General features: G+C 34.7%; 1 protein-coding gene across 1 annotated transcript; it reads left to right on the top strand.

Moving 5' to 3' along the window:
• Window positions 1-909: 909 nt before the first annotated feature.
• Window positions 910-25,704, top strand: LOC112038555 (kinesin-like protein KIN-7O). Its single transcript, XM_065765475.1, has 33 exons — window positions 910-1,042; window positions 1,139-1,228; window positions 1,483-1,601; window positions 2,181-2,294; window positions 2,385-2,466; window positions 2,887-2,954; window positions 3,032-3,106; window positions 3,223-3,368; window positions 3,445-3,547; window positions 5,122-5,202; window positions 5,385-5,453; window positions 5,562-5,621; window positions 5,696-5,857; window positions 7,744-7,800; window positions 10,056-10,304; window positions 10,376-10,441; window positions 10,626-10,811; window positions 10,887-10,991; window positions 13,372-13,458; window positions 13,588-13,737; window positions 13,846-13,959; window positions 14,049-14,135; window positions 14,508-14,711; window positions 14,802-14,990; window positions 15,615-15,821; window positions 16,187-16,276; window positions 16,376-16,516; window positions 21,082-21,179; window positions 23,263-23,341; window positions 23,441-23,605; window positions 23,751-23,870; window positions 23,951-24,022; window positions 25,230-25,704. The coding sequence occupies exons 1-33, from the start codon at window positions 919-921 to the stop codon at window positions 25,455-25,457; spliced, it is 3,987 nt and encodes a 1,328-aa protein (XP_065621547.1). The 5' UTR covers window positions 910-918; the 3' UTR covers window positions 25,458-25,704.
• The last annotated feature ends 150 nt before the right edge of the window (window positions 25,705-25,854 follow it).

The following is a 25,854-nucleotide window of genomic DNA, read 5'->3' as shown; positions in this document are numbered from 1 at the left end:
CCACTTAATCAATGAGCTTTGGGCAGGATGACTCGAATTAAAAAGAAGTGTTACATTCATAATATTTTCATAACAAATTATAGGTATTAAGTTATTATTGGTTCTAATTTGAATATAAAACTTAAATTATTTTTTTCTAACTCATAACAATCAAATAACAACCTACCACTTAAGATTTGTTGTAAAAATGTTATGAAAATATTTTAAATATAGCATTTCTATGAATTAAGACGAGATGGAATTCTAATTTTGATTTTGATTTTGATAAAAAGTTAGAAATGAAATTCCAAATTTTAAACATAAATAAAAGGGAGACAAAATCAAAATAAACTTAAACCTAAAGAATGCAATTTGCAACTTACAACTAAGACCAATGAAAAAAAAAAAAAAAGTTTTTCACCTTTCTTATTCTTAGCATTTTCCAACATTCCAATTTTGAAACTTTAAGGTGTAGTTTGCTTTTTATATAAAAAAAAAAAAAAAAAATCAAAATGATACCTCAGGTTATTTCCGTAATTTAAAACTGCGAAACTCAAAACTCGTCCTCAAGGCGGGAACAACAATTTTCAAGAGTGCCTTTTCATTGTTTTCAACCTGTCACACAATCGCACAGCGGCAATGGAGAGAATAAACGTGGCTGTGCGTGCAAGGCCGCTCTCTCAAGAGGACGCCAAAACCAGTCCATGGCGAATCTCCGGCAACTCCATTTCCACCACCAACAACTCCTCCAAATTCGATTTCGGTACTAACTACTAACCTCAAATTTCCTTTTTCTCTTTCTCTTTAGGGTTTCGGAACTTGAAAAATTCACTTTTCTTTGAATTTTTTCGTTTCGTAGATCGGATTTTCGGCGAAGACTGCAACACCTTCCAGGTCTATCAGGCTCGCACTCAAGAAATTGTCTCTCGCACAGCGGCAATGGAGAGAATAAACGTGGCTGTGCGTGCAAGGCCGCTCTCTCAAGAGGACGCCAAAACCAGTCCATGGCGAATCTCCGGCAACTCCATTTCCACCACCAACAACTCCTCCAAATTCGATTTCGGTACTAACTACTAACCTCAAATTTCCTTTTTCTCTTTCTCTTTAGGGTTTCGGAACTTGAAAAATTCACTTTTCTTTGAATTTTTTCGTTTCGTAGATCGGATTTTCGGCGAAGACTGCAACACCTTCCAGGTCTATCAGGCTCGCACTCAAGAAATTGTCTCCGCAGCCGTTCGTGGTTTCAACGGTCAGTGCAATTTCCACTGCAATTTTTATTTGAAAATTTTCATAATTATATGCCGTCGCCGAGAAATTTGTACGATTGACATTATTTTATTATTTATAAACATTTGTGAATTTCTTAAATTTTGTGATTTTTAGGCTGAATCTCTATCTTCTTTTTTTTAAAAAAAAAAAAAAAAACTCGGTTTGTTATTTGCTTCTGTAACTATATGTCGTGGCTGTGAGACTGCTTAGAATAATCTCATTCTTTTGCTGTAGGCACTGTGTTTGCTTATGGGCAAACAAACAGTGGGAAAACATATACAATGCGAGGCTCGGAAGCAGAACCGGGGGTTATTCCACTTTCAGTGCGTGATTTGTTCAAAACAATTCAGCAGGTACTTCAACCAAGACCCTCTTGTGCTTCATGAAAATTAATGTGCAATTTCATGTTTTTTAAATTTATTCAATAAGATTCGTTCTTGACCTGTACTATGCTACCTTTGCAACATTTTTGAGATTGGTTGTTTCCTTTGCTTCAAGTGGTTATACAATTCCGTTTAATTTCCAGGGCTTATTTATTGTTATGATGCATATACTATGTAATTGATTGATCATGGTGTCATGAAATAGAGATCGCTAGTTTAAAACACTCATTCCCCCTCCCTTTGGAGCCAAAACTTATTCATGAAAAAGGTGATTGATCTTCTGATTATAATGGTAAATTTTAACTCTCGAGTTGCTAGGTCTTGCATGGGGAAACTAATGAAATTGTTACTTACGGTCTCACCTTCACAGCTTACTCATCCATCCAAGTCTTCTATGTGATTCTTCCTAATAATATTGATTTCTTGCACTTGGATTTATAGTTTTGTTCAACTTTTTTAGTGCATTGACTTTTGTAACAGCTTTTTTATTTGTAAAATTTGTTGAAATTTTGGAGTATATAAATGTTGTAATTCATTGTTCTATATTAGGATGTGGATCGAGAGTTTCTTTTGCGAATGTCCTATATGGAGATCTATAATGAGGAAATAAATGATTTATTGGCTCCTGAGCACCGAAAACTGCAGATTCATGAAAGTATTGAGGTACTGTGCTATTTACTGTGATGATATTGTAATATCTTGTTGGTTTCACACTTTCACTGTCTGTTTACTCTATTTCCCTCATATTTGCAGAGGGGAATATATGTTGCTGGTTTGCGAGAAGAAATTGTTGCCTCTCCTGAGCAAGTCCTTCATTTCATGGAGTTTGGAGAATGTATAATTTTCTTTGTACATTTCTTAATTTTGTTTTTTGTTTTTTTGTTTAATTAGTGCTCAAAAGCGCCATTTTTATCTTCTTTAAATGTTGCCTATGTGGCTTACATTGTTGCTCTTGTATATTTTGAATAACATGTTACCTAGGTCAGGGTGCTATGGGTGCTCAAGTTCAATTATTGACTTTTAGTACTCCTCATTTCTGAGGCTTTTCTTTTTTAAAACTTCACATTTCTAAACATTGATTACCTTAAATCTTTAAAAGTTTAAATATTTTTCATCTTTCCTTCCCAGTTTTAAATCTCCTCATACTCACCCTTGTGTAGGGCACTTTTGGTCACTCCTTATTTCGATGTCTCCTTGCTTTTATATATACTGGACAATGTTAGTCTAATATTATGTTTTTCGCCTTTAATTTCAGCTCATCGGCATATTGGAGAGACAAACATGAATTTGTACAGTAGTCGGTCCCACACTATCTTTCGCATGGTATAGTTATTCATCTTTCCAATCTTATTAGATATCTGGTTATATATTTTCATCTACCCTATCATTCTATTGAATAGATAATAGAGAGTCGGGATAAAAACGAAGATGAAGATATCAACAATTCTTGTGATGCTGTTCGCGTATCAGTTTTGGTATGTGATTGCTAAACCTACTATTCAGTTTTGGGGTCATCTTCCTCATTGTGTTTGCATTTGGAATTATGGATGCTATATTCATATGCGTTCTGAATGTGTATATTTGTTTCCAGAATTTGGTAGATCTTGCTGGTTCAGAACGTGCTGCAAAAACTGGAGCAGAAGGTGTTCGCCTTAGGGAGGGTTCCCACATCAATAAAAGCTTGATGACCCTAGGAACTGTCATTAAAAAATTGAGTGAAGGTGCTGAAAGTCAAGGGTAAGTTCTATGATTGCTAAAGAATGTTACCTCTTTCTATTTTTTTGTAATTGACTATAGCTAATATTTATTGCAGGGGTCATGTTCCCTATCGAGATAGCAAGCTTACACGCATTCTACAACCTGCATTAGGTGGAAATTCAAATACAGCTATCATATGCAATATCACGCTTGCACAGGTCTATTTTTGTAGCCAATTTATTAAGCTTTGCTACTCCTTTTAGAAGTAATTTACTATGTTGCTCTGATATAAATTTCAATCGGTATAACATTTCTTTAGGGTTCCAACATCATTTTAAAGAATCAGCATGTAGGTTTCAACTTTTCAAAAAAAAAATTATCATGCATTTAGTCTTGCACGTGTGTATTGTCAATTGTGTTAAATGTGCTTGTTGTTGAGAACCACCTTTCTTTAGGACTAATCAGTCTCTTAAATTTTTTTTTAAGATAAGTAACAAATTTTTCGTTACCTATCAAAAAAAGAAAAAAAAAACTTGTTGCTATTAAATCTTGCCATTTCTGTTTACAACCTAGTTGTTGGGGTTTATATATTGTAACTTTTTGTGGAGTTGTTAATGAAAAATAAAATTAATTGCAAGCTAATGATTTTTGTATGTGGATAGACATAGGTATATTCTTGGTGTTAGTTATTATAAAGCCATTGATTATAGAAACAACCTTATCAAATTAATGTTAATATGAAAATATTTTGAGGATATCAAATTTGTTGATACTCGCTATAACACATTATATTTGGAAAAATCTGTTTTTCATCCTAGATATTCTTATATATCAAAAGTTGATAGACAATCAAAAACACTAGCATTGCGTTTTCATATGCAACTAGTGAGTTCTGTGTCTGTTTTTTTATTTTCTAATGGATTTAGTTGTGTCTTTTCTGGTTTAGCCTATGCAGTTATGAGAGCATTTCTAATATTGATTTAGATAAATTTTTTTTAACAATTCATAGTTACAATGGGGGAGGGGGGATTTGAACCTTGGTCATATTTGTTGGAAACATTAGGAGGTGCCAATTAAGTTACAAGGCTTTTGGCTTTTTAGAAAAAATAATAGTAAAGTGTGTTGTAGGAAATCTTGATATTATTTGTCATTGTTTGTTCCCTGTGTTGTACATAAATAAAAAACTCTGTACTTCCATTTGACCTTGGTGGGCTTGCATGGTCAAAGTTAATATGAAAATGAATAATTCTGTGTGTTGTCTAACGAGACTAGATAAAACCTGGGTTATTGCTGTGGCAAAAGCACGTGTAAAATTTTTTTGAACAGGTATTCTGGTCATGAGCTGTTTGTATCAATTTGTTTATGTTGTATTCTAGAAATTTGGTGTAAGAGAGACATACACGGATGGAAGGGTGAAAATTTTGGGAATCCATCATGAAAGTAATGTACTGTAGTGGACTATATTTGTTTTGGATTCAAGTAATACTTTTGTGGAATGTTCATCCACTTGCTAGACAAACTTCCCAAGTTTTTCTTGAAAAATTTTCCACTTATTTGAACAAGGTAATGTACAATTCATTTGCACAAAGTTCTCAGAGAAGGAATTTAATTTATGACAACGTCAAGTTCTTCAATTAGTGACAGGGGGGAGATTGAGGGCGTTTCAGCACTGCACCATGTGGACATTGGAAAATTACCACTATTCAAATGTTTTATTTACTTCTATTATTGTGCATATGTTTTTGGATGTCCTACCTGTCTAGATTGCTTAATACTATTTGTTTGATGGCAGATTCATGCAGATGAGACTAAAAGCACTCTCCAATTTGCAAGCAGAGCTTTACGTGTTACAAACTGTGCTCGGGTGAATGAGGTTTTGCTCTAATTTAGCTTGCATATCCAGCAAGATCTCTTTCATTTGCATTCTTTCTTGCAGTATTTTAGATTTCATAATATTGACTTCCTTTTGTCATTGTCATTGTGTTTGGTTCTTTGCAAGTCAAATCTTGTATTCTGCTATCTTGTATTTCAACACAGTTTGCTATTTCATTCCAGATTTTAACTGATGCTGCTTTGTTAAAACGTCAAAAGAAAGAGATTGAGGAACTTCGAGCCAAACTACAGGTTTGTCTAATTGTTATAATAGGTTTTGTTATTTTAATTGAATCAATTGTGACATGTTTCAAGAAATGTGGGTCCGTTTTGACATTTCCTCCCTCCACGCCTTTTCAGGATTCTCATTCAGAGCATTGGGAAGAGGAGATCCTCAATCTACGAAACACACTGCTACAGGTTTGAAGATGTCTATTTGATGATTTATTTTAGCAGATGAATTTGTATCTATTCTAAAAGATGTGAATTGATAGACTGAACTGGAGAGGGAGCGTATAGCTTTGGAACTGGAGGAGGAAAAGAAGGCCCAAGCGGAATGGGAGAAGAGAGTGCAAGAGCAAGCTAAGAAAATTGAAAACTTAAGCTCAATGGTTTTGTATTCAACTAGGGATGAGAATCGTGACCATAATAAAAAGGTTTGTACTATGCTTGTGTATCATGTTTTTACTAGTAGTAGTATGTGTGTTAGGATCTCAGGTGCCAGTGAATGCCCCCTTTGGTTTACCTTTATTCAAATCATGTTTGTCAATCAGTTACTTTCTTGCAGCCGAATGAACATGTGTTGCTTGCTGGCCCCTTTGGCAACTATTCATGTTTTAAATCTGTGATGTTATATATTTTGCTAAGTTTTAATCATCCCATGTGGCCATGGGCCTGTGGCAACTATTCATGCTTTAAACTAGTGACTTTATACATTTTTTTTAAATACTTCCAAGTCTTCCATTCGCATTAACAAAAGAAAACTAGACCCATGTGTTGATTTTTCTTGTCTCCCGTTGTATTATTAACTCCGCCTGTGTATGTTCTTAGTGTCATGTATTTTGTTTTACAGCCAGTCCCAAGTGAAAAATGAGGAGGGTTGAGAATGGGTTGACGGTTAGCATAATATTTAGTCACTCTATTATTAATGGATCCACTATGAAAATACATGAGGCTTTGGAGCTTGATTTCAGCCGAGCTTTGAGAAATCTGAATGTGCCTCAATCTGTCCCATAATACTAAGGGTTTATCTATAGGAGTCTTGAGGAGGTTTGAAACACGTGATTGACTCTCATTGGTGACACGTTTCATAATTTAAATAGAGGGACTTCATATCTTGTTCTCCAAGGAACACATGACATTTTTTGATTGGCCAAAGTGTCTTAATTTAAATCAACACAAGGTAGTATTTAATTAGACTACTTACGTCATTTAAATACAAATATTAGCATGTGTCGACATGTGATTGACTTTTGAACATTATTTGTGATTTTTATTTAGAAAAACTTGAAATATTTCCATTAGTCTTTGATTAATGATAGTGGAATCTACTAAGTAGTACTTGACACTTTGTAATTGGCTGTTTTGAACGCACTGCATGAATTTAATGGCATGACATGACAGTAGGCTCATGTGTCACATCTAATGGCCGTCATCCACATATTCTGCATTATCAAAAATTAAGATTTTTGTTATAGAAAGCTCAATCCCATTTGGATTTTCTCTACAAATGGTTCCATGTGTCATTTTTCTCAAGAACTTTCATTTTTTCCCCTCTATTTTAAGTTGGTTTCAGAAAGATACTTTGTGCACATGATGCTAAGAATCTAATAGTAGAATTAAAATGCTCTGTTCTCCCAGCATGTAAGAAAGACAATATTAGATGGTCTCTGAGTATTTGTTTACTCAATGAACACGTATTATTGGTTAAAGATGACCTTGTTCAAGAATTTAAAACTTGGGCTTCACTGAAATGTCTTCACTGCTCAATTTTATTATCTACTTAAGAGATGTTTAGACATTATCTATATATAAGATCTAAGATTCTGGCTTTGGCTCACTGCATACACTCTAGGCAATACAAATTTGGAAGAATTGATTGTATGATTTCACTTGTAGTGATCCAAAGAAGATTATATGAATAAGCATTCATCACTGCTCCATTTGTGTATTGAAATGTCCTACCACAAATATCCATTGCACCAACTGCTTGTGGAAAATTAAACATATTTGGATGATTGTCTTGATGCTATTTCTCACATGGTTATGGATCATCTAGTTGCAGTATATTGATGAACTTCATGGGGCTATTTTGAACACATGTTTCTGTGGAATTAAAACCATGATGACCTTTAAAGAAGAGGGGTTGAATGTTCATGGATTTATTGACTACTGTTGTTGACAGAATTGTAACAATAGCCATTTCTTGCCAATGCTCAACTCCATTTTGTGCTCTCTTTGAGCTATGATGTTTCACCGTGTTAATTTCCTTCCCTTCTTCAATCTCTCTGATTCTTGATAAACTTTCCTGTTGCTTCTGCAGGGGAAGAGGCGGGACACATGGTGCCCTGGCAAGCTTCCACGAGAGGTTTTTAGAGAGGTGGTTTTTTCGTCTTGATATAATTGTATCTGATTGGGCAACATGATTCATGAATTGTAAATTTTTTTTTTTTCTTTTCTAAATTAATCAGCATTACACACACACACACACACAGATAACAGCAAAAATGAGTTTTGTGGTATTTCTCACCTCTATTATTTTTAATGCAACCTTACTGGGCACTAAGGAGATTTTTTTTTTTTGGAATAATTATTTGTTAGTATGTTGGGCAATGTAGGGAGTGCTTTGAAAGGTTATAATATGAAATTCTTGAGGTGGTTTGAGACTGTATAACAATCCTATGATAAATTGGTAATTCTTTTCTCTAACTTTTAGAAATTTTGTGTGTGGAACAAGTAGAAAGTTGATATGACATTAGAAGAGTTACTTTGGGCTATATATGAAGTGCCTAGATAGGTGAAATTCTTGGGGTGATTCAGTGTGTACAGGATTTAATGATGGAAGATTTATTTATTTATTTATTTTTCTCTTCTCTTTTCTCTATATTTCTCTGTTTCTGTTCACAAGACAAAATTGATATGACACAAAAGGACTATGCTGGATTATGTGAGAGTGCCTTCATTGGTCATAATATGAAATTCTTAAGGCAATACGAATTGTTTTTCTCTGTTGAGTAAACGATTATGGTGAATTGCTATGGAGAAAGATGCCCTTTGGAGAATGTTTTGAAGTGTAAGTATGGTGTGACTATGGGGGAGGGGGGTGGAGTTTGAAAGAAAGGAGAGGAGGGTACATCGTTTGTCTGTGGAAGTATATTCGCTTAGGGTGGAACCGTTTTGCCAGCTATGACTTTTTCAATTGGTCATGGTACTAATGTTTGCTCTTGGTTGGATTTGTGGTGTGGGGATATTCTAAAGGATGCCTTTCTTGACCTGTATGGTATTTCTTGAGACAAAGGGGCTACTCTGGCAGACCATTTGTGTTGGAGGGATGGTTCCATGCTATGGGATGTTATTTTCATGTGACCTATACATGGTTGGGAGATGGATGCATTGACCACATTCTTGGATCTCATCTATTCAACAAAAATTAGGAGGAATGTTGTGGATAGGATTTTTTGGCAACATACAAAGAGTGGATTATTTGAGGTAAAGCCTTTTTATAGAAATCTCTATACAGGGGAAGGAGTGTTTTTCCCTAGAAGAGTATTTGGAAGGTTAAAGTCCCACTTAAGGTAGCATTCTTTTTATGGACTGTTGCATTGGGGTAGATTCTCACAATTGATAATCTCTGTTGATGAAAGGTAGTTTTGGTATAGTGGTGCTACATGTGCAAGAAGGCTGGGGAGATGCTTGATCATTTGTTACTCCATTGCAAGTATGCTAGTGAATTGTGGTCACTTGTGTTTTGTTTATTCAGGGTGCAATGAGTTATGCTCAAAGAGTCCTTAATGTGTTGGCATGCTGAGATTTGCTAAACAGGGTAATGGTGTTGTTTGGAATCAATACCTTTGTCTTATCCCCCCCCCCCAACCATTTTTTTTCTTCTTTTAATAAAGTTTTATTACCTATAAAAAAAGGTTAAAAATCTGCAATTTTATCCTTGAGAAATATAATAAGGCAACAATTTCATCCTCCCATCTATTTTCCATTAAACTTATTCTAGGTCATCTCTGCTTTTTAATGTGCCACATCAGCACCCCATTGGTCATGTATGCAATTCCTTCAAACAGTAGATTGGAATGGTAGGATGAAATTACAACTTTTTATATTGAAGGGATGAAAGTCAAACTCAGGCCAAATTTCAGGGACAAAAAGTATGTTTTGGCCTTAACAAAAAGGAACATTTTGAGTGTTGATTCAAGCTGAAGGCAGTAAGTATAGGGTTGGAAATGATGCTAGTTGGCAAAGAAAGAATGCAGAAGTTAAAACTTCAATTCTGATGCAGGAGAACCTAGGTTCTAATTGCCCAATGCCGCTTGTAAGCAAAAAAAGAAAAAGAAAAGGTTACGTAGACTTGTGTATGGGTGTCAGGTGTGGATATGTATCCAAGTGTTCAACCAAATCCCACCACTTTAGAGCATCTGACAGCGATAATTTTGCCTTGTCATGCTGGGTTAGATTAACAGATGCTACTTATCTTACATAACTCAGGATGCATGTAAAATTTTTTATAGATTGCTCTGAAAATATCTCTTATTGATGTTTTCCTTGACATTTGTACTATTATAAGAACTTTGGATTTTTAATTCAATATGTCAAAAATGAAGCTGATACTTTTCTGCTGCACTCTAGGAATCTTTCACTGTCCAATCAAATGCTTCTGGTGTAAAACCTATGAAACCTAAGCGTGATATGGGACCACTTCTTCCTTTTGAGGAACTGGTGAAGGAAATTGATGTTGCTTTGGATGACTCTTGCAAACAAGATGAAGATGTTAGAAGTAATGATTTGGAAGACTGCTTTCTCCCTGCTCCTTCAGTTCTATTACATGTAACAAGTAGGAGAAAAGTTCCACTCCCCAAGAAGAAAAGCTTACCCTTGGTTTGTAACATGCCTTTTCCTTTCCATTTTCTTGTACTGGATAGGAAACCTAATCTCTGTACTTCTTGCAGGTGGAAAATGAATTAGTTGAAATGCAGGCAGATTGTGAGGATTTGCTTTTAAAATTTGAAACTCAGGTTATTGTGGTTTATGTTGATTCTTTTTTCTTTTTAGTGATAATAATTTAATTAAAAAAAAAAACCAATTAAAAGGGTCTGCAGCCCATTTATACATGGATCATGATGCATCTGTTCTTTTAGATATTACATACTGTGATTCTTCTATTTATATTTATATTACTTTTTTTTTTTTGGGGTGCAGAGAACTATGAGTGAGATACAAATAGATTGCTTAACTAGAAAGCTTGCTGAGGCTGATTTGTTTTGGGGTGAGAAATCCAATGATTATTCCCTGTATTATGCCAATAAAGGTACCATTAATGGGGACAAAAATGACAGTCTAAGGGAGTCAGAGGCTATTCTTGTGATCAAGCGGCTCCAAGAGCAGGTTTATTCTATTTTTTGATTACATTCTGTATTCCTGTTCCAGTTAATATTCTTTTCTAAATTGTCTCTCTCACAGATTAAAATGTTGGAAATGGAGAGGTCTTCAAGCCAGCAAAATCTAGATAGTATTGTTGAACTGGCAACAGAACAAAACATATCTGCCAGGAATAAGTTTGAAGAGGTATTTTTTGATATAATCATGCACAACCTTGGTGTGTGATCTAAGCCTGTAGTGTATGCTTTAATTAATTTTTACTAAACTCTTCTAGGCAGTAGGAAATCCAATCTGTTACTTTGGTAAACTGCACTGGATAAGAAAAAAGAAACCAAACTCCATATGAATTTTAATTTAATACATTCAGCTACATATAACTTCAGGATTTGTCAAAAATATTTAAAAATAATAATAATAATAATTACTGTCTGATGTGTTAATTTTTCAATTTGTTTGTTACAAATGTTGAAGTCAACATTCAAGGCTAGCTATTACGGTAATATTACTATTATTCACTTGGGGGAGGGGATATGGGTTGAGGAAGCTGAAAGGATGGATTGGATATGTTGCTGACTTCAATTGGAATGGATATTACAGTTTTCTTGAAATAATTTTCACTCTTTTTATTGTATTAAAAATCTAGGTTTTTGGTGCAGTATTAAGTAGAAGATTTTGTTAAAAATCACATAAAAGGGGGCTTGACCCTAGTGAGAAGGAAGAATACAAGAGAAACACAAAATCTTAAAACAAGAAGAAAAAGGTTCTATTACATGTAACAAGTAGGAGAAAAGTTCCACTCCCCAAGAAGAAAAGCTTACCCTTGGTTTGTAACATGCCTTTTCCTTTCCATTTTCTTGTACTGGATAGGAAACCTAATCTCTGTACTTCTTGCAGGTGGAAAATGAATTAGTTGAAATGCAGGCAGATTGTGAGGATTTGCTTTTAAAATTTGAAACTCAGGTTATTGTGGTTTATGTTGATTCTTTTTTCTTTTTAGTGATAATAATTTAATTAAAAAAAAAAACCAATTAAAAGGGTCTGCAGCCCATTTATACATGGATCATGATGCATCTGTTCTTTTAGATATTACATACTGCGATTCTTCTATTTATATTTATATTACTTTTTTTTTTGGGGTGCAGAGAACTATGAGTGAGATACAAATAGATTGCTTAACTAGAAAGCTTGCTGAGGCTGATTTGTTTTGGGGTGAGAAATCCAATGATTATTCCCTGTATTATGCCAATAAAGGTACCATTAATGGGGACAAAAATGACAGTCTAAGGGAGTCAGAGGCTATTCTTGTGATCAAGCGGCTCCAAGAGCAGGTTTATTCTATTTTTTGATTACATTCTGTATTCCTGTTCCAGTTAATATTCTTTTCTAAATTGTCTCTCTCACAGATTAAAATGTTGGAAATGGAGAGGTCTTCAAGCCAGCAAAATCTAGATAGTATTGTTGAACTGGCAACAGAACAAAACATATCTGCCAGGAATAAGTTTGAAGAGGTATTTTTTGATATAATCATGCACAACCTTGGTGTGTGATCTAAGCCTGTAGTGTATGCTTTAATTAATTTTTACTAAACTCTTCTAGGCAGTAGGAAATCCAATCTGTTACTTTGGTAAACTGCACTGGATAAGAAAAAAGAAACCAAACTCCATATGAATTTTAATTTAATACATTCAGCTACATATAACTTCAGGATTTGTCAAAAATATTTAAAAATAATAATAATAATAATAATAATTACTGTCTGATGTGTTAATTTTTCAATTTGTTTGTTACAAATGTTGAAGTCAACATTCAAGGCTAGCTATTACGGTAATATTACTATTATTCACTTGGGGGAGGGGATATGGGTTGAGGAAGCTGAAAGGATGGATTGGATATGTTGCTGACTTCAATTGGAATGGATATTACAGTTTTCTTGAAATAATTTTCACTCTTTTTATTGTATTAAAAATCTAGGTTTTTGGTGCAGTATTAAGTAGAAGATTTTGTTAAAAATCACATAAAAGGGGGCTTGACCCTAGTGAGAAGGAAGAATACAAGAGAAACACAAAATCTTAAAACAAGAAGAAAAAGGAAAAAAAAAAAAAAAGTAACTCTTAAAGTTTTAGGGGCTTCAAGAAATCAAGCAAAGTTGAGAAAGAGATGCCTCTAGTCTCAACCATTCAATAGTAGAGCCATCCTGGATAGGAGTTTCATATTCATCACTGAAATTTCATAACCATTAAAGGTCAGAGCATTCTTCTATACCTAGAAGCATGGCACAAAGGAATTGCATATGCATGCAATTAATTATTAGTAGTATATATGTGTCAACCCTGGAGTTAAATTTAAGAATTAAGACTAAGGCTTGGTTGTTGTTGTAGTTGTAGTATATGTGTATCCTTTGGAGTTGCATGTTGTTAAGTAATCATTGTGTGTGTATGCATGCATGTGTGCATGCGTACGCATGAATCTGTTTCTTTTCAGGTTGTTGTTTTAGTCTTTTTCATTTTTTCTTTCTTTCTGTCACATATGGCTTTTTAACTGGTAAATATTATATAATTTTTCTTAGCTCTATGAAGAGCTTCTATATGCACAAGAGGAAGCTAGGATGGCTCAAGAGCAACTCACTTCCAATGAATCTGAGAGAATAACTGATGTATGTATTTCTGTTTCTCACTTAGCTCTTACAATTTCTTGTTTTGGTAAATTCTGTATGTTGTATCTGTCATAAACAAAATTTCTTTTGCCTAAGTCTGTGAAACTGATCTGTAGCATCTTCATTTAGGGCGGGAATTCTGACTTTGTTATCAAGCTTTCAGTGGAAGTCCAAGAATTAATGTCAGAAGTCCAAAACTCAAAAAAAGTAGTTGAGAGCGTTTCTTCACTTGTGGATGAGGTTTCTAAGAGTTTTTCTTCTCTTTTTGATGTGTTCCATGTGAGTACTTTTAACATCCCATGAGGACTTTATCTAAATTCAATTACTATTGTAGAAATTATTTCAGTATTTTGTTAGTTGCAGTCAGTCATTTTCCTTTTTAAGCAGGATTTCAGGACTCTGATTACCCAGAGTTCTCAGCAACAAAATTTGATTGTCAGTAACTATGAGAACTTAACTTGTTGCATGAGGGAGAGAGTTACTGAACTTGAGAATGAGAAGGTACTGTTATTTGTATAATTTGGTACATGAGATTATGAAATTACTTACATTATCCTGATAGTTTCATGTGCATTAATATTTGGGTTCAGATTCTTTTGTACAATCAATCTGTTGATATCCAGAACCAGATACAAGAACTAAGAATAGATACTCAACATTCAGAAAATTCCTTAAAAGTAAGTTTTATTGGATTTATTGTATGTTTTGTTTCAACGCGCAATATACTTATTGCTAAGTGACATTCTTGTGCAGGAACTTTTGGAACAACGGGATTTGGAAAAGTTGGAATATCTTTCACTAATTCAAACTCTCGAAAAAGAGATATCGAGTTTATCATCTTGTTCCTTGGCTAAGGAAAAGGAAAATCTGAGAAAAGATCTTGAGAAAACAAAGGCAAAGCTGAAAGAGACTGATTTCAAGCTTAAGAATGCCATCCAGGAGAAAACCAAATCATTCAGAAAATTCCTTAAAAGTAAGTTTTATTGGATTTATTGTATGTTTTGTTTCAACGCGCAATATACTTATTGCTAAGTGACATTCTTGTGCAGGAACTTTTGGAACAACGGGATTTGGAAAAGTTGGAATATCTTTCACTAATTCAAACTCTCGAAAAAGAGATATCGAGTTTATCATCTTGTTCCTTGGCTAAGGAAAAGGAAAATCTGAGAAAAGATCTTGAGAAAACAAAGGCAAAGCTGAAAGAGACTGATTTCAAGCTTAAGAATGCCATCCAGGAGAAAACCAAATTTGAGGTCTCATACTATATTCCTCGATTTCTTTATGTGACAATTAAACTTTAATTTAGATCATCATCTTTTTCTAACTTATCTGCACATTTGTAGGGTGAGAAAGCATCTGCCGAACGAGAGTTAAAACGGTTGCTTGGTCAGAACTCTCGACTAGAGCGTGATATAAGCAAGCGTGAGTCACTTGCATGTAGAAGGCGTGATTCAATTGTTGATAGGAACTCAAAGGTGTTTGACTCAAAAAGGGCAAAGAGTCTGGCTGTTCCTTCTGAACAGACATTGCAGGTGATGAAAGTTGGACTTAATATCTGTTCTTATATTTTCATGCATTGTACATATGAAATAATAGTTGTATTCAGCTTTGAGTTTTATTGCTGTAGAAGATTATCTAACTTTCTTCTCATTTAGTTTGTACTAGAATGAAGGGGTTCTTTTGTGTTAGTTAATCAGAGCTTCATGCTGTGACTTGAAGCAAATCAATATTTTTGACCTCCAATGTGAACATTCAACTTAAAACGGGTTTTCATACTTTAGGCACCAGGACAGATCCACTGTTAACCATATACATCTTCAAATATACTTTTTTTTAAAAAAATTAGGAAAAATATCTATTGACTATTTGTAGAAATATTATCCATAAAAATTACACAGAAGCTTAATTGTGCACTTTGCACACATGACATATAGGTTTTTCCTTTATTTGGACATTACTCACATGAGTCTCCAAATTGGTTCTCCCAAAAATTTTAGTATGAATGTTTGAGTTTTTCCCATTCTTTAAAAGTGATCCTAATCTACTCAAATGGTTGTTTTTATGTTCACAACTTTTTTTTTTCATTTTCAGGTCTGTGCTCTTGCTATGTCATGCTGCACATTGTAATAATTAATTTTTCTTTTTCTGGTGTTCAGGAAGAAAACAAAAAACTGGAAGTCCTCTTATTTGAATATGAGACAGCTATTGCTTCTTTGGGAGAGGAATTGGATGCTGCAAACAGGGAAAAAGATGAGGTTATATTTAGAAATGAAGGTATAACTTCAAAACTAGAAGCCCTGTCAGACGAGTTGAACACATCGAACAAGGAACTGCAAGTGTTTCAGGAAGAGGTCTCAGCTCTTGTAAGCTTCTGCATCTCTCTTTACATCTCCCAGTGGAAGTCCTCTTATTTGAATATGAGACAGCTATTGCTTCTTTGGGAGAGGAATTGGATGCTGCAAACAGGGAAAAAGATGAGGTTATATTTAGAAATGAAGGTATAACTTCAAAACTAGAAGCCCTGTCAGACGAGTTGAACACATCGAACAAGGAACTGCAAGTGTTTCAGGAAGAGGTCTCAGCTCTTGTAAGCTTCTGCATCTCTCTTTACATCTCCCAGGTTTTAGGAATTTATTTTAGCGATGTTGATTGTGACTAACAGCAATTTTCTTCTTTTCCTCGCTCTCTTTCTCAAATTTGGCATCTTACTCTTCTCTTCTCTGTTCAGAGACAATGTTTGGAAGAATCTAAATCCAACGAGCAAAAGATGGAAACCTCTGTCAAAAAGTTGGTACAAGAAAAGGAAGAGCTGGCAATGGTAGCTTAAATTTGGGTTAAGAGTATTATCTATATGATATGTAATTTTGTTTTTTGTTGGTACAAAATTGGTCAGTGGATTGTATCTTGGAATTTGCAGCAACTATCTGATTCCCTTTTGGAAATGGAGGAGGAAAGGGCAATATGGTCTGCTAAGAAGAAAGCTTCCATTGAAGCCATAGGAGAGAAAGCAAAGTCGTACAATGTGGAGATTATGATGTTATCAAAAGAAATGGCACAGGTACGATTCATATTCCACCTGTTAACAGCTTGCCTTCATGTCTTTGCAAGGTTATGATTTTGTTGTTATTTGTTGGTATTATTATAGTTCATGAGTTTATGGAACACTTTGTAGCCTTAAAATTTTTCCTGAGTGCATTATCTTTGCTGCAAGTCATCCTTGCTAATTTCCAGCTTTGCATGCAACTTGTTAGACAATATGATACTTGCCAAAAAAGTGTTATACCCTTAAGTTCAAAAGCTTTAGCTGTTAGAAAGCGGCCGAACAATATACTCCCTCTGTCCCACTTTGTTTGTCTTGTTTGAAAAGTCAAACTTTTTAAGGGAACATCATTTATTGTCTTGTCTGCCTTATAAAAATATATAAGCTTACAAAATTACCCTTAAATAAATTTATTAGCTTTTAAAAAAAAAAAGAGTTATTAATGACATAAAATAGGGGTATAATAGAAACATTAGTAAATTAATGACTTTTATTTTTAGAAACAGGACAATATTTTGAGACATCTCAAAATGAAATAGAGGACAAACAAAGTAGGACGGAGGTGGTATATAAAGTTCACACACAAAATTTGATACCCTTCTTGTGCAGGCTTGCCAATAACATTGAACCAAATGCAGGCCTCGCACATATAGAAAGAAAAGTGGAAAAAGCACTAGAAATGAAATTGAAACAACATAATGGTGGGGGTCACGAAGATGTGAACCAAGGACCTCATAGACAACCATATTTTGACACCATGTTAGATGCATGGGTCCCAAAAGCTTGAGCTATTAGGAACTCTAACACCTACCCTCACAGGCAAGCCCATTCAATATCACTAGCCATGTGTGGGCCCTCTACATGTACAACTGATATTGAAACAAACACCAAAACAGAAACTGAAACACATGGGGTTCCTAGGATTCCAACCCTAGATGATGCAAGACAACTTAGGCTTCCCACTTAGATTAGTCCTACCGAAGAACCTTTGGCTTCCCATCTAAGGTGTTTGGAATCACCACCAAACAATTCAATGAAAATAATCTCAATAATAATAATAATTTGTAAAAATACAAAAGAAACTATCTGGATCTTTATATACAGCTTCCAGGAATCACAAAGATAAAGATAAACTCTCCTAAACAATTTCAAATACTAATATGATAATCTTAACAATCTCAAATACTAATCCAATACTAAAGATAAACTCAAATAAAGATAACATAAATGATAAAGATAATATCCACAGATGTGCTATTAGGTGGTGTTCGCACCAACTCCCCTGGGGTGGGAGAAACTCGACCCCGTCGAGTAAAGCTCATGAGGATCAAGTGACATCAGAATAAACTCCATCAAGCCACAAGCTCACTGGGTCAGCATGGCGCCTTCGTCGATGCTCATATGTGCGGGTGATAGGAGGTAGAGATGAAGTGGTAGCAAGTGAATCCAAGTAAGCCTCCAAAAGAGCAAGATCAAGCTGCTGTAACTCCTCTTTGGTGATCCATGTACAATTAGAATCAGGCCGTCCTTGCTAGCGAACCAAGAAGCGCTGAACTGTTCCATCCCTAGTGAAAAGAGACTGCTCATTTAAAATAACATCAATAATATCTTTATGTGCCTTTTGGAAACAAGATGGTGTAGGGCTCGGGACAGGGTTATCCAAAGAAGAAGAGGGAGGATCATCAAACGAATTGATGCTATTAATCTTAAGTGTAAGACTCAGGCTGATTTACATCGACGTCATTTAGACTTTGATGTAGGAGATTATGTTATGATTCGTATCAGGCTTGAACGGTATACTAAGTTGATGCAGGACAACCTAGGCTTCCCACCTAGATTAGTCCTACCGAAGAACCTTAGGTTTCCCACCTAAGGTGTTTGGAATCACCACCAAACAATTTAATGAAAATAATCTCAATAATAATAATCTGTAAAAATACAAAATAAACCATCTGGAGCTTTATATATAGCTTCCAAGAATCACAAAGAAAAAAATAAACTCTTCTAAACAAATCCTAAACAATCTCAAATGCTAATACGATAATCCTAACAATCTCAAATACTAATCCAATACTAAAGATAAACTCAAATAAAGATAACATAAATGATAAAGATAAACTCCATAGATGTGCTATCATGTGGTGTCCGCACAACTAGACCTATCAGCCAAACCAGCCTTATTACCATGTTAGTCACAATGAGTTTCAAAAGCTTAACTTACTATGAAGTGACCCTACAATGTAAATGAAGTTCAAAATACGAAAACTTTAATGGTGTGTTTTTGGAGATATATATATATATATATTTTAAAAGTAATAGAATTTATTGAAGACAAAAAGGACTGCTCTATGTTCACGATGATGAACATAAAGCACCTTGTAAAAAATACAAGCAGATCAAGAAGAAGATCTAAGAGAGAGTTGGAAATAAAAAAAGAAGTTTAGTTGGAAAAACCCCATGCCTGAGACCAATCAAACTAAGTACGGAGCAGCAAAGATTTCAATTGATCAATAAGTCTCATAATCTCCTCAAATGTACAACTTTTTTGCTCCTTCCACACTAACCACATCACCCATGCTGGCACCAAGTTCCAAACATTCAAGGAATGTTTACCAAACTAATTGTGTCAGCCAAAAAGAAGGGATGCTACTTTGTCTGGCAACACCCTTTGAACCCCAAAAATTATAAACACTTCACACCATAAATCATAAGCAATCTCACAATGGATCAAAATATGATTTATCGTTTCTCCACTACAGCACACACACACCAACTAACCAGCAGTAAGTCCCTCTTGATGAGGTCATCAATTGTGAGAATCATTCCCCACACAGCTGACCACAAAAAAAAAAGACAACCTCTTGGCGACTTGTGTGCGAAATACTCTTCCATGAGAATGAATGAGAATTGGTTCCACGGATGGCATTATAAGGGGAGCGAATATCAAAATTGTCACTCCTATTCAACGTCCAAGACAACTTATTACCCCCCACCCCACTTGGCAATTTTGTGTAAATATAATCAAAAACTGAGTACGCTACCTCCATCTTCCAATAATGTTGCTATTAGAATAATAGTTGAATGATTAAATTCATGTGTTGGGCCACACTTATTAAGGGGGAGTATGGGCTCACATGTGAGGGGGGTTGTTAGAGTAATGATTAAATGATTAAATTTACCATTTCATAACAATTGAAGCTTTTGGGACAAGTGGTAATGTATAAGTTTCCATGCAAAAAAAAAAAATTTCAATAATAGTTCTCTATTTAAGATAGAAGGATATACTGAAAGGGAGACGTCATTTTTTTTAGTTTTTCTCATGTCATATGGAATATGTCCAGTGTGAGCTCACCATGCTGATCCATTTTATGATGTTGAATTGTTCTGATTTTTTTTTTTTTTTTTGGGTGACCAAAGAATATCCTCTTTGGGAAGAGGTGATAGCACTGTTTGTTGATATTTATTAAAATCGTGATGTTTAATTTAAAATACCTACCACAAATTTTATGGCATGAGAATTTAAAAGCCTTTCCAGCATGTAATTGGTGGTTTCTCAAATCTTTGGAAACCCAAAGCAATGAGAGGTCTTGTTCCATCTTTACATTCAGTATTTAACCTATTTATTAAGGTATCTCTTTTTAAGTTTCTCTTATGGTTGGCGCTCGTATAAGGTCCTTGGCTTCTACTTGTATTGCCAATTATTTTTATTCAGTGTCGTATTTATCATCCTAGCATTTTTGAATAAGCATGAATTTAGATAGTTGAACAATGCTTTTTTGGAACAATAAGTGGTATAACAACAAGTTCATGGGGATAAGGATATCTGGCAACACAAAATGTCCAAGCTTAGAATTAAGTGATCTTGTTATTTCGGATTTAAGTTATTCTACAATTTTAGTATAGATGTATTTTAACTTGTAATGCTGGACAGGGTTAGGAAAAATAGAGATGAAGGGAAAAGAAGGTAAAACAAGACAAATCCTAAGCTTCACCACCTAGAATTTGCCTAAAAACCTTAGGCATCACCAACTAAGGGTGCTTGGAATCACCTCCAAACAAAGAGAGGCATTCTCCATATAAAATTTCTTATTCAAATTGTGCTGCCTTCATGACTACAAGAGCCACTATTTTAATTGTGGAAAGTTAATCATGCCACAATTAAATTCGACAAAATCTTTAAAATGTTAAATACCAAATTCAAAAAGAAATGAAAACTATTTTTGAATTCAAAATAAAATTTAAAATAATTTTGGTGCTCCTTGCATCAACTTGTTTCTTCTTTTTATCTAAATGCTTCATTCTCCGTCCCCCCCCCCCTCCCCCCCCCCCCCCCCCCCCCTCTCTCTCTCTCTCTCTCTCTCTTGTTCTATCATGAAAGGCCTTTCTTCACAATGCCTGTATATATGTTTTAACTAATTCTATACATTCTAAATAAAGTATATACAATGAAATTGTTCTTTATAATTTTTAAAATGCGGCAGTGTGTTGTGTTATTATTCATCTAAAATGTATGAATTGCACAAATCTTGTGGTCTTCTTCGCATGGTGGTACTTATAAGGATTGTGCATCTGTTAATTGTAAGGTGAGGGATGAATTGGAGTCCTGTAGAGAAGAATGCAGGATTCTTAGGGAAAGATTGATTTCTTCTGAGGAAAATGCAGATTGGGAGAAGAAATGCAGGTTTGTTTCTGTGTTTTTCTTTCTATTAGCCTTGTTATTTTTGTTATAGATAATTTGGTCTTTTATATTTGCTCTGCTGGCTGTAATATAGTTTCCTTGATTGGAGAATAGAAATAACCGGGCTGTTTCTGATGAGTATAATAATCCTTCGTAAGTAAAAGATGGCAGGGTGTGGCAAAAATCAAACTCTTTCCTATCTGGCTCAAACCTGCAGAGAGTGGCCCTATTTTTCACTATGTTTAAAACCTCAGTCGCATACAGTGAAGTACTTGTGCCATTACTAGGTAACATTATGTCATCTATCGAGAGAAGCCTTTCTTTGATGCTTGAGGATCTTTAATTCCTTAACCGCCCAACTTAAGTATAAAAATGTTGACAGTATGTTGTTATCTTTACATTGTTAGAATGGTGTCACTTTGAGGCAGAAATTTATTTTTTGCAATGAAATAATATTAATTTATTTAGTGTCCCAATACAAAACATTCAATCTTTATATAGATTTTTAAAACAGAAAGTGGAAAGTAAACTGGTGTAGACAGAGAAAGCAAATGCAAGAGAATTAACGTGGTTTGACTTAACGTCCTATGTCCACTATAGAAAGCCGCAAACAACTACATCTTTACTAATATGAATTGTATGTTACAATGAACCTAATATATGGTATGGTATGGTATGTATAAGAATAAATTAAGCTTAGTATGGTAGCCCTAAAATGAAGGTAGCTCATGGTATTACAAAACCAAGATAGCCCAGGGTATTCTATAAAGTCATGGTCTATGTATTTATGGTATTCTATAGCACTTAAGATTTGTTAGGCTGGTGTTGTAAGAACCATCCCTTCTCAACCCGATACCCTCACTATCCCCAAGTGTACTATACATTCACAAATAAGGGCGACAGAGCAGGACAAATTGAGATGATTTTCAAGCTTGATGCCCACCCCCCCCCTTTCTATGAAAAATATACTTTTGTTGATATTTATGAAAACAGTGGAACATAGTCACACGGGCTGATGGTGTAGCTGGTGTTCCACCTTTGCACCGCATGATTTTCAGATCTGGGGTAGATATTCAACTAATAATATATGCATATAATGGGTTGAGATGGACCATTATATTCAATCCATTATATATGAAGGTTATAAGGATGGTGTTTTCCATATTTCTGTCCCTCAATTATCTCAACTTGTCCACAAAATAAAAGATGCTTAATGGCGGTGCGGTGATAGTCAACGTGATCTATTGTCCTCACTTTCAGTTGCCTAGAGGCCTTTCTATGTCTTGCTCAGGAAAAGATTGTAGTTCAGATACCTTTGCCTAGATGTTATGTGAATGATTTGCTTTTAACTGAGTTGTTTGTCATCCCATATTAAAATGCTATCTAGAGGGATAGAGAATTGGATGGATAGTGGTGAATGTTGAATATGATAGGAGAATTTTCTTTTGTTAAATTACTGATTGTCCCAAAAGCTTAAGCTATTGGGATATGGTAAGTTTAATTACATATTTTTAACACTCCCTCATGTGTGGGCTCAAACTCTCTCTAATAGGTGAGGCTCAACACGTGGGATTTTAAATGGGAGGTAGAGTGGAGGAGACAAGGATTGCACTCAGGACCTCTTGCTCTGATACCATGTTAAATTACCATTTGCCCCAAAAACTTAAGCTATTGGGAATTTAATTATTTAATCACATATTTCAACATTTTTTTATTCCGGAAACATTTCCAAAAGCTGGGGTTTCTTTCCTTGAAGATGGTTTGATACTGTTTGTCTAGATCTTTTCTTCATTTGGGAATATGAATCTGAATTTGTTATTAATTATTTTGTGATACCTGAGGCTGAGAAAGGTTATGTTATGGTTATCAATTTTCATTTTGAGGGATAGCCATGGTCCTTTGCCTGCAACCTCCTTGAACTCTTTGTTGAGGAGTTTCGTCAATGCTTCTGTTTTTGGACAAAGACATAATGCATATTTTATTTTATTTTATTTTATTTTTTTCTTTTTTTCATTTGGGTTTTGACATCAGTGTTATCGCTGTCTTAATAAACAAACCATTATCTTTCTGTTTAATGTTGTTGCAGCATGGAGAAGTCTTTGGAGATTGATCAGCTGAAAAATGGCCTAAAATTAGCTAAAATCGAGAGCATACAATCTCAAGAAGTCAGTTCTTTTGCTTTATCCTCTGTTTTATATATATGGTTGTAATGCTGCTTCACTTTAACTGGCTGGTACTCAGCTAATTTGTTTTTTGTGCTTCAGATGTTGAAGTCAGATTCGGAGATTCTCTCTTTAGAGCATAATTGTGTGCAAGAGGATGTGCAAATGCTTAAGAACGAACTTAGTTGTGTCAATAAAGAACGAGAATATTTATTGATTCGAATTAGAGAGTTGGAAGCAATATCAGAACTTTCAAATGACTTCCAGGTTTCATCCAAATGCATTATTTTCTTAACAAAATTATGTTTAAAAGGAACAGAAAACAATTATCCCTTTCAACTGAAAAACTAGTATCAGTTTTTGAAAACCTGTAGCATATTTGTTTGATTGATAAATGTATTTTCCTTGGCAGAATCTTAAAGACCAACTTCATATTATGACAGACGAAAGGGATAAATTGATGACTCAGATTGAAGAGCAGCAGAGCCATGTTGTTGAAATGGAATGTCTGAAAAAGAATTGCAATGACATGGTAGGTTGTTCAAAAGTTCTCTTCTTATTTGTTGTCCAACTTGTTGGAGAATGATCTTATATTATTATGGGTATAACCAGTTATCTGACGCAAATGTTCAAGTGGAGGAACTGACTGGGAGAATTACCAGCATGGAAGTCAAGATGCACAATGTAAGTGTCTGCATACCTGAGATTCTTAGGTACAATTATGACCTTTTATGTCCTTAAGAATGAGGTAGTCCATTTTCAATAGCTTCCTTGTACGTACCCTGAAGGATATAAGAAAGGACATTTGGCCCAGTGGTAACTACAATCACTAATGAGCAGAAAAATTTTTACTTGTGTATCCAATCTAATACACAATATGCTGAACCAATTTGCTTGGCTGCTAGCGTTTCATCAGAAATATAAACAAAGATGGCCATAAGCCAGTGAATTAGTTCCAACAAAGCAGGGCTGTGGGAGGGCTAATCTGGATAAGATTCTGATCTTTAGCTTTTTTTTTTTTTTTTTGATCACTCTAAAAAATTGAACTTGTGCGCCTGCAATTTATACCATTTCACCAAACAGTGGCCTGTAGCTTTTCATGATATATATAAATGGAGTTCTAAAAAAATATTAAGGATCATGCATACTGGAAAATTGTTATGTATGAGATCTAGTAAAGAAATTGGTAGATCTCTTATTTGTTGTCGTGCTCATGCTCTTGCATTGAAGGACCAACTAAAATGGCATTATTTTCCTGTAAAATTTTCTTCAATAAGATTTGAATCTTATATTCTTATCTAAAAGTGTTAATCATGTTGAGAGCTGTCGTTTTATCAATTTATCCACTGATAGCAGGCCTAGCATGTTAGGTTTAAGATGACCACTGTGCATTGTGTCTCCACAATTTCAGAATTCAAATACATTTTACATTTTAAAGCTTATTGCCAAATGGGGCTTTCAAAATTTCTAGGAAGCTCATTTGGAATGAAAGCCCTCTTGAAGTCACATTTTACCCCAGCACCCCTATATATGTTTGTTAAAGGATTATAGTGTAAAATTGTCAGGAATTATCTTTGTTTGTAAAGCACAATCCTGGAGCTGTACCAAGTTCTCTTTTCTTCTCATATAAACAAATTTCCTATGGAAAGGTCCTACATTCTAGCCTAGACATGTTTCGTGATTTTAACTAGTGGGACATAAAGTTGCCGCTCTTACAATGGTAAAGTGGTCATTACGTGTTTTCCGCATCATGTCATGACATATCTTAAATGTCTAGTCATTATTCATTAAGGACTTCGGATTCAGTTCAATGTTTGTAGCCTTTTATTTTCCTTTTAGTTTAATATGCTCTTTTCATTGAAAGAGAATTATCCGCATGCACCTTATACAGGATGAAGTTGACAACAGCAAGGAAAAGGCAAAGCTTCGGATGAGACTTCGAGGGACACAAGCAAAGCTGGATGCATTCCGTAATAGATACATGGAAGCAATGAAAGAGTCAGATCTCATGAACAGGAATTTTGAGGAGGCAGCTGGAAAGCTGAAGGACCAGTTAGCTTCAAAAGGAATTGAGGTCCTTAACCTCAAGAAGAAGCTAGCTTCCACGATAGGGCAATGAAGGGAAATAATTGAACTTAATGATTTCCAAAATTGTTGTATGCAAGGATACTACTGGTAGAGATTATGATTATAGTTCATGTATATATTAGAATCCTTTGTAAATATATGTTTTGGTGTTGAGAAATAGATAAGTAATCTGGGGGAAATAAATGTAAGTTTAGTTGTAATTGATTATACTACATTCCATTCTCACGCAAAAACAAAAAAAGTTGTGCTTTTACATTGTAGAAAGAAGTCACCACTCATCTAGCTTCTTTTTTTTTTTGGATAATTCAATAGTTACAATGGGGTTGAAGGATTTGAATTATGAATATCTTTGGTGGAAACATAAAAGAAACTGCCAATTGGGCTATGAGTTTTTTATGGCCATCACTCATATTATATAGCTTCTAAAA

Source organism: Quercus suber, unplaced genomic scaffold (genome assembly GCF_002906115.3).
Source record: "Quercus suber isolate HL8 unplaced genomic scaffold, Cork oak 2.0 scaffold_632, whole genome shotgun sequence".
NCBI lineage: Eukaryota > Viridiplantae > Streptophyta > Magnoliopsida > Fagales > Fagaceae > Quercus > Quercus suber.
The sequence above is the reverse complement of the archived record's forward strand: the minus strand, read 5'-3'. Positions and strand labels throughout refer to the sequence as shown.

Bases quoted from the DNA above. Each gene is read 5' to 3' on its own strand.
- LOC112038555 (XM_065765475.1), top strand. From the start codon at position 919: ATGGAGAGAATAAACGTGGCTGTGCGTGCAAGGCCGCTCTCTCAAGAG. The intron at 14,136-14,507 runs GTAAGTTTTATT...ATTCTTGTGCAG, and splicing joins ATTCAGAAAATTCCTTAAAA to GAACTTTTGGAACAACGGGA. The intron at 15,822-16,186 runs GTAAGCTTCTGC...TTCTCTGTTCAG, and splicing joins AGGAAGAGGTCTCAGCTCTT to AGACAATGTTTGGAAGAATC.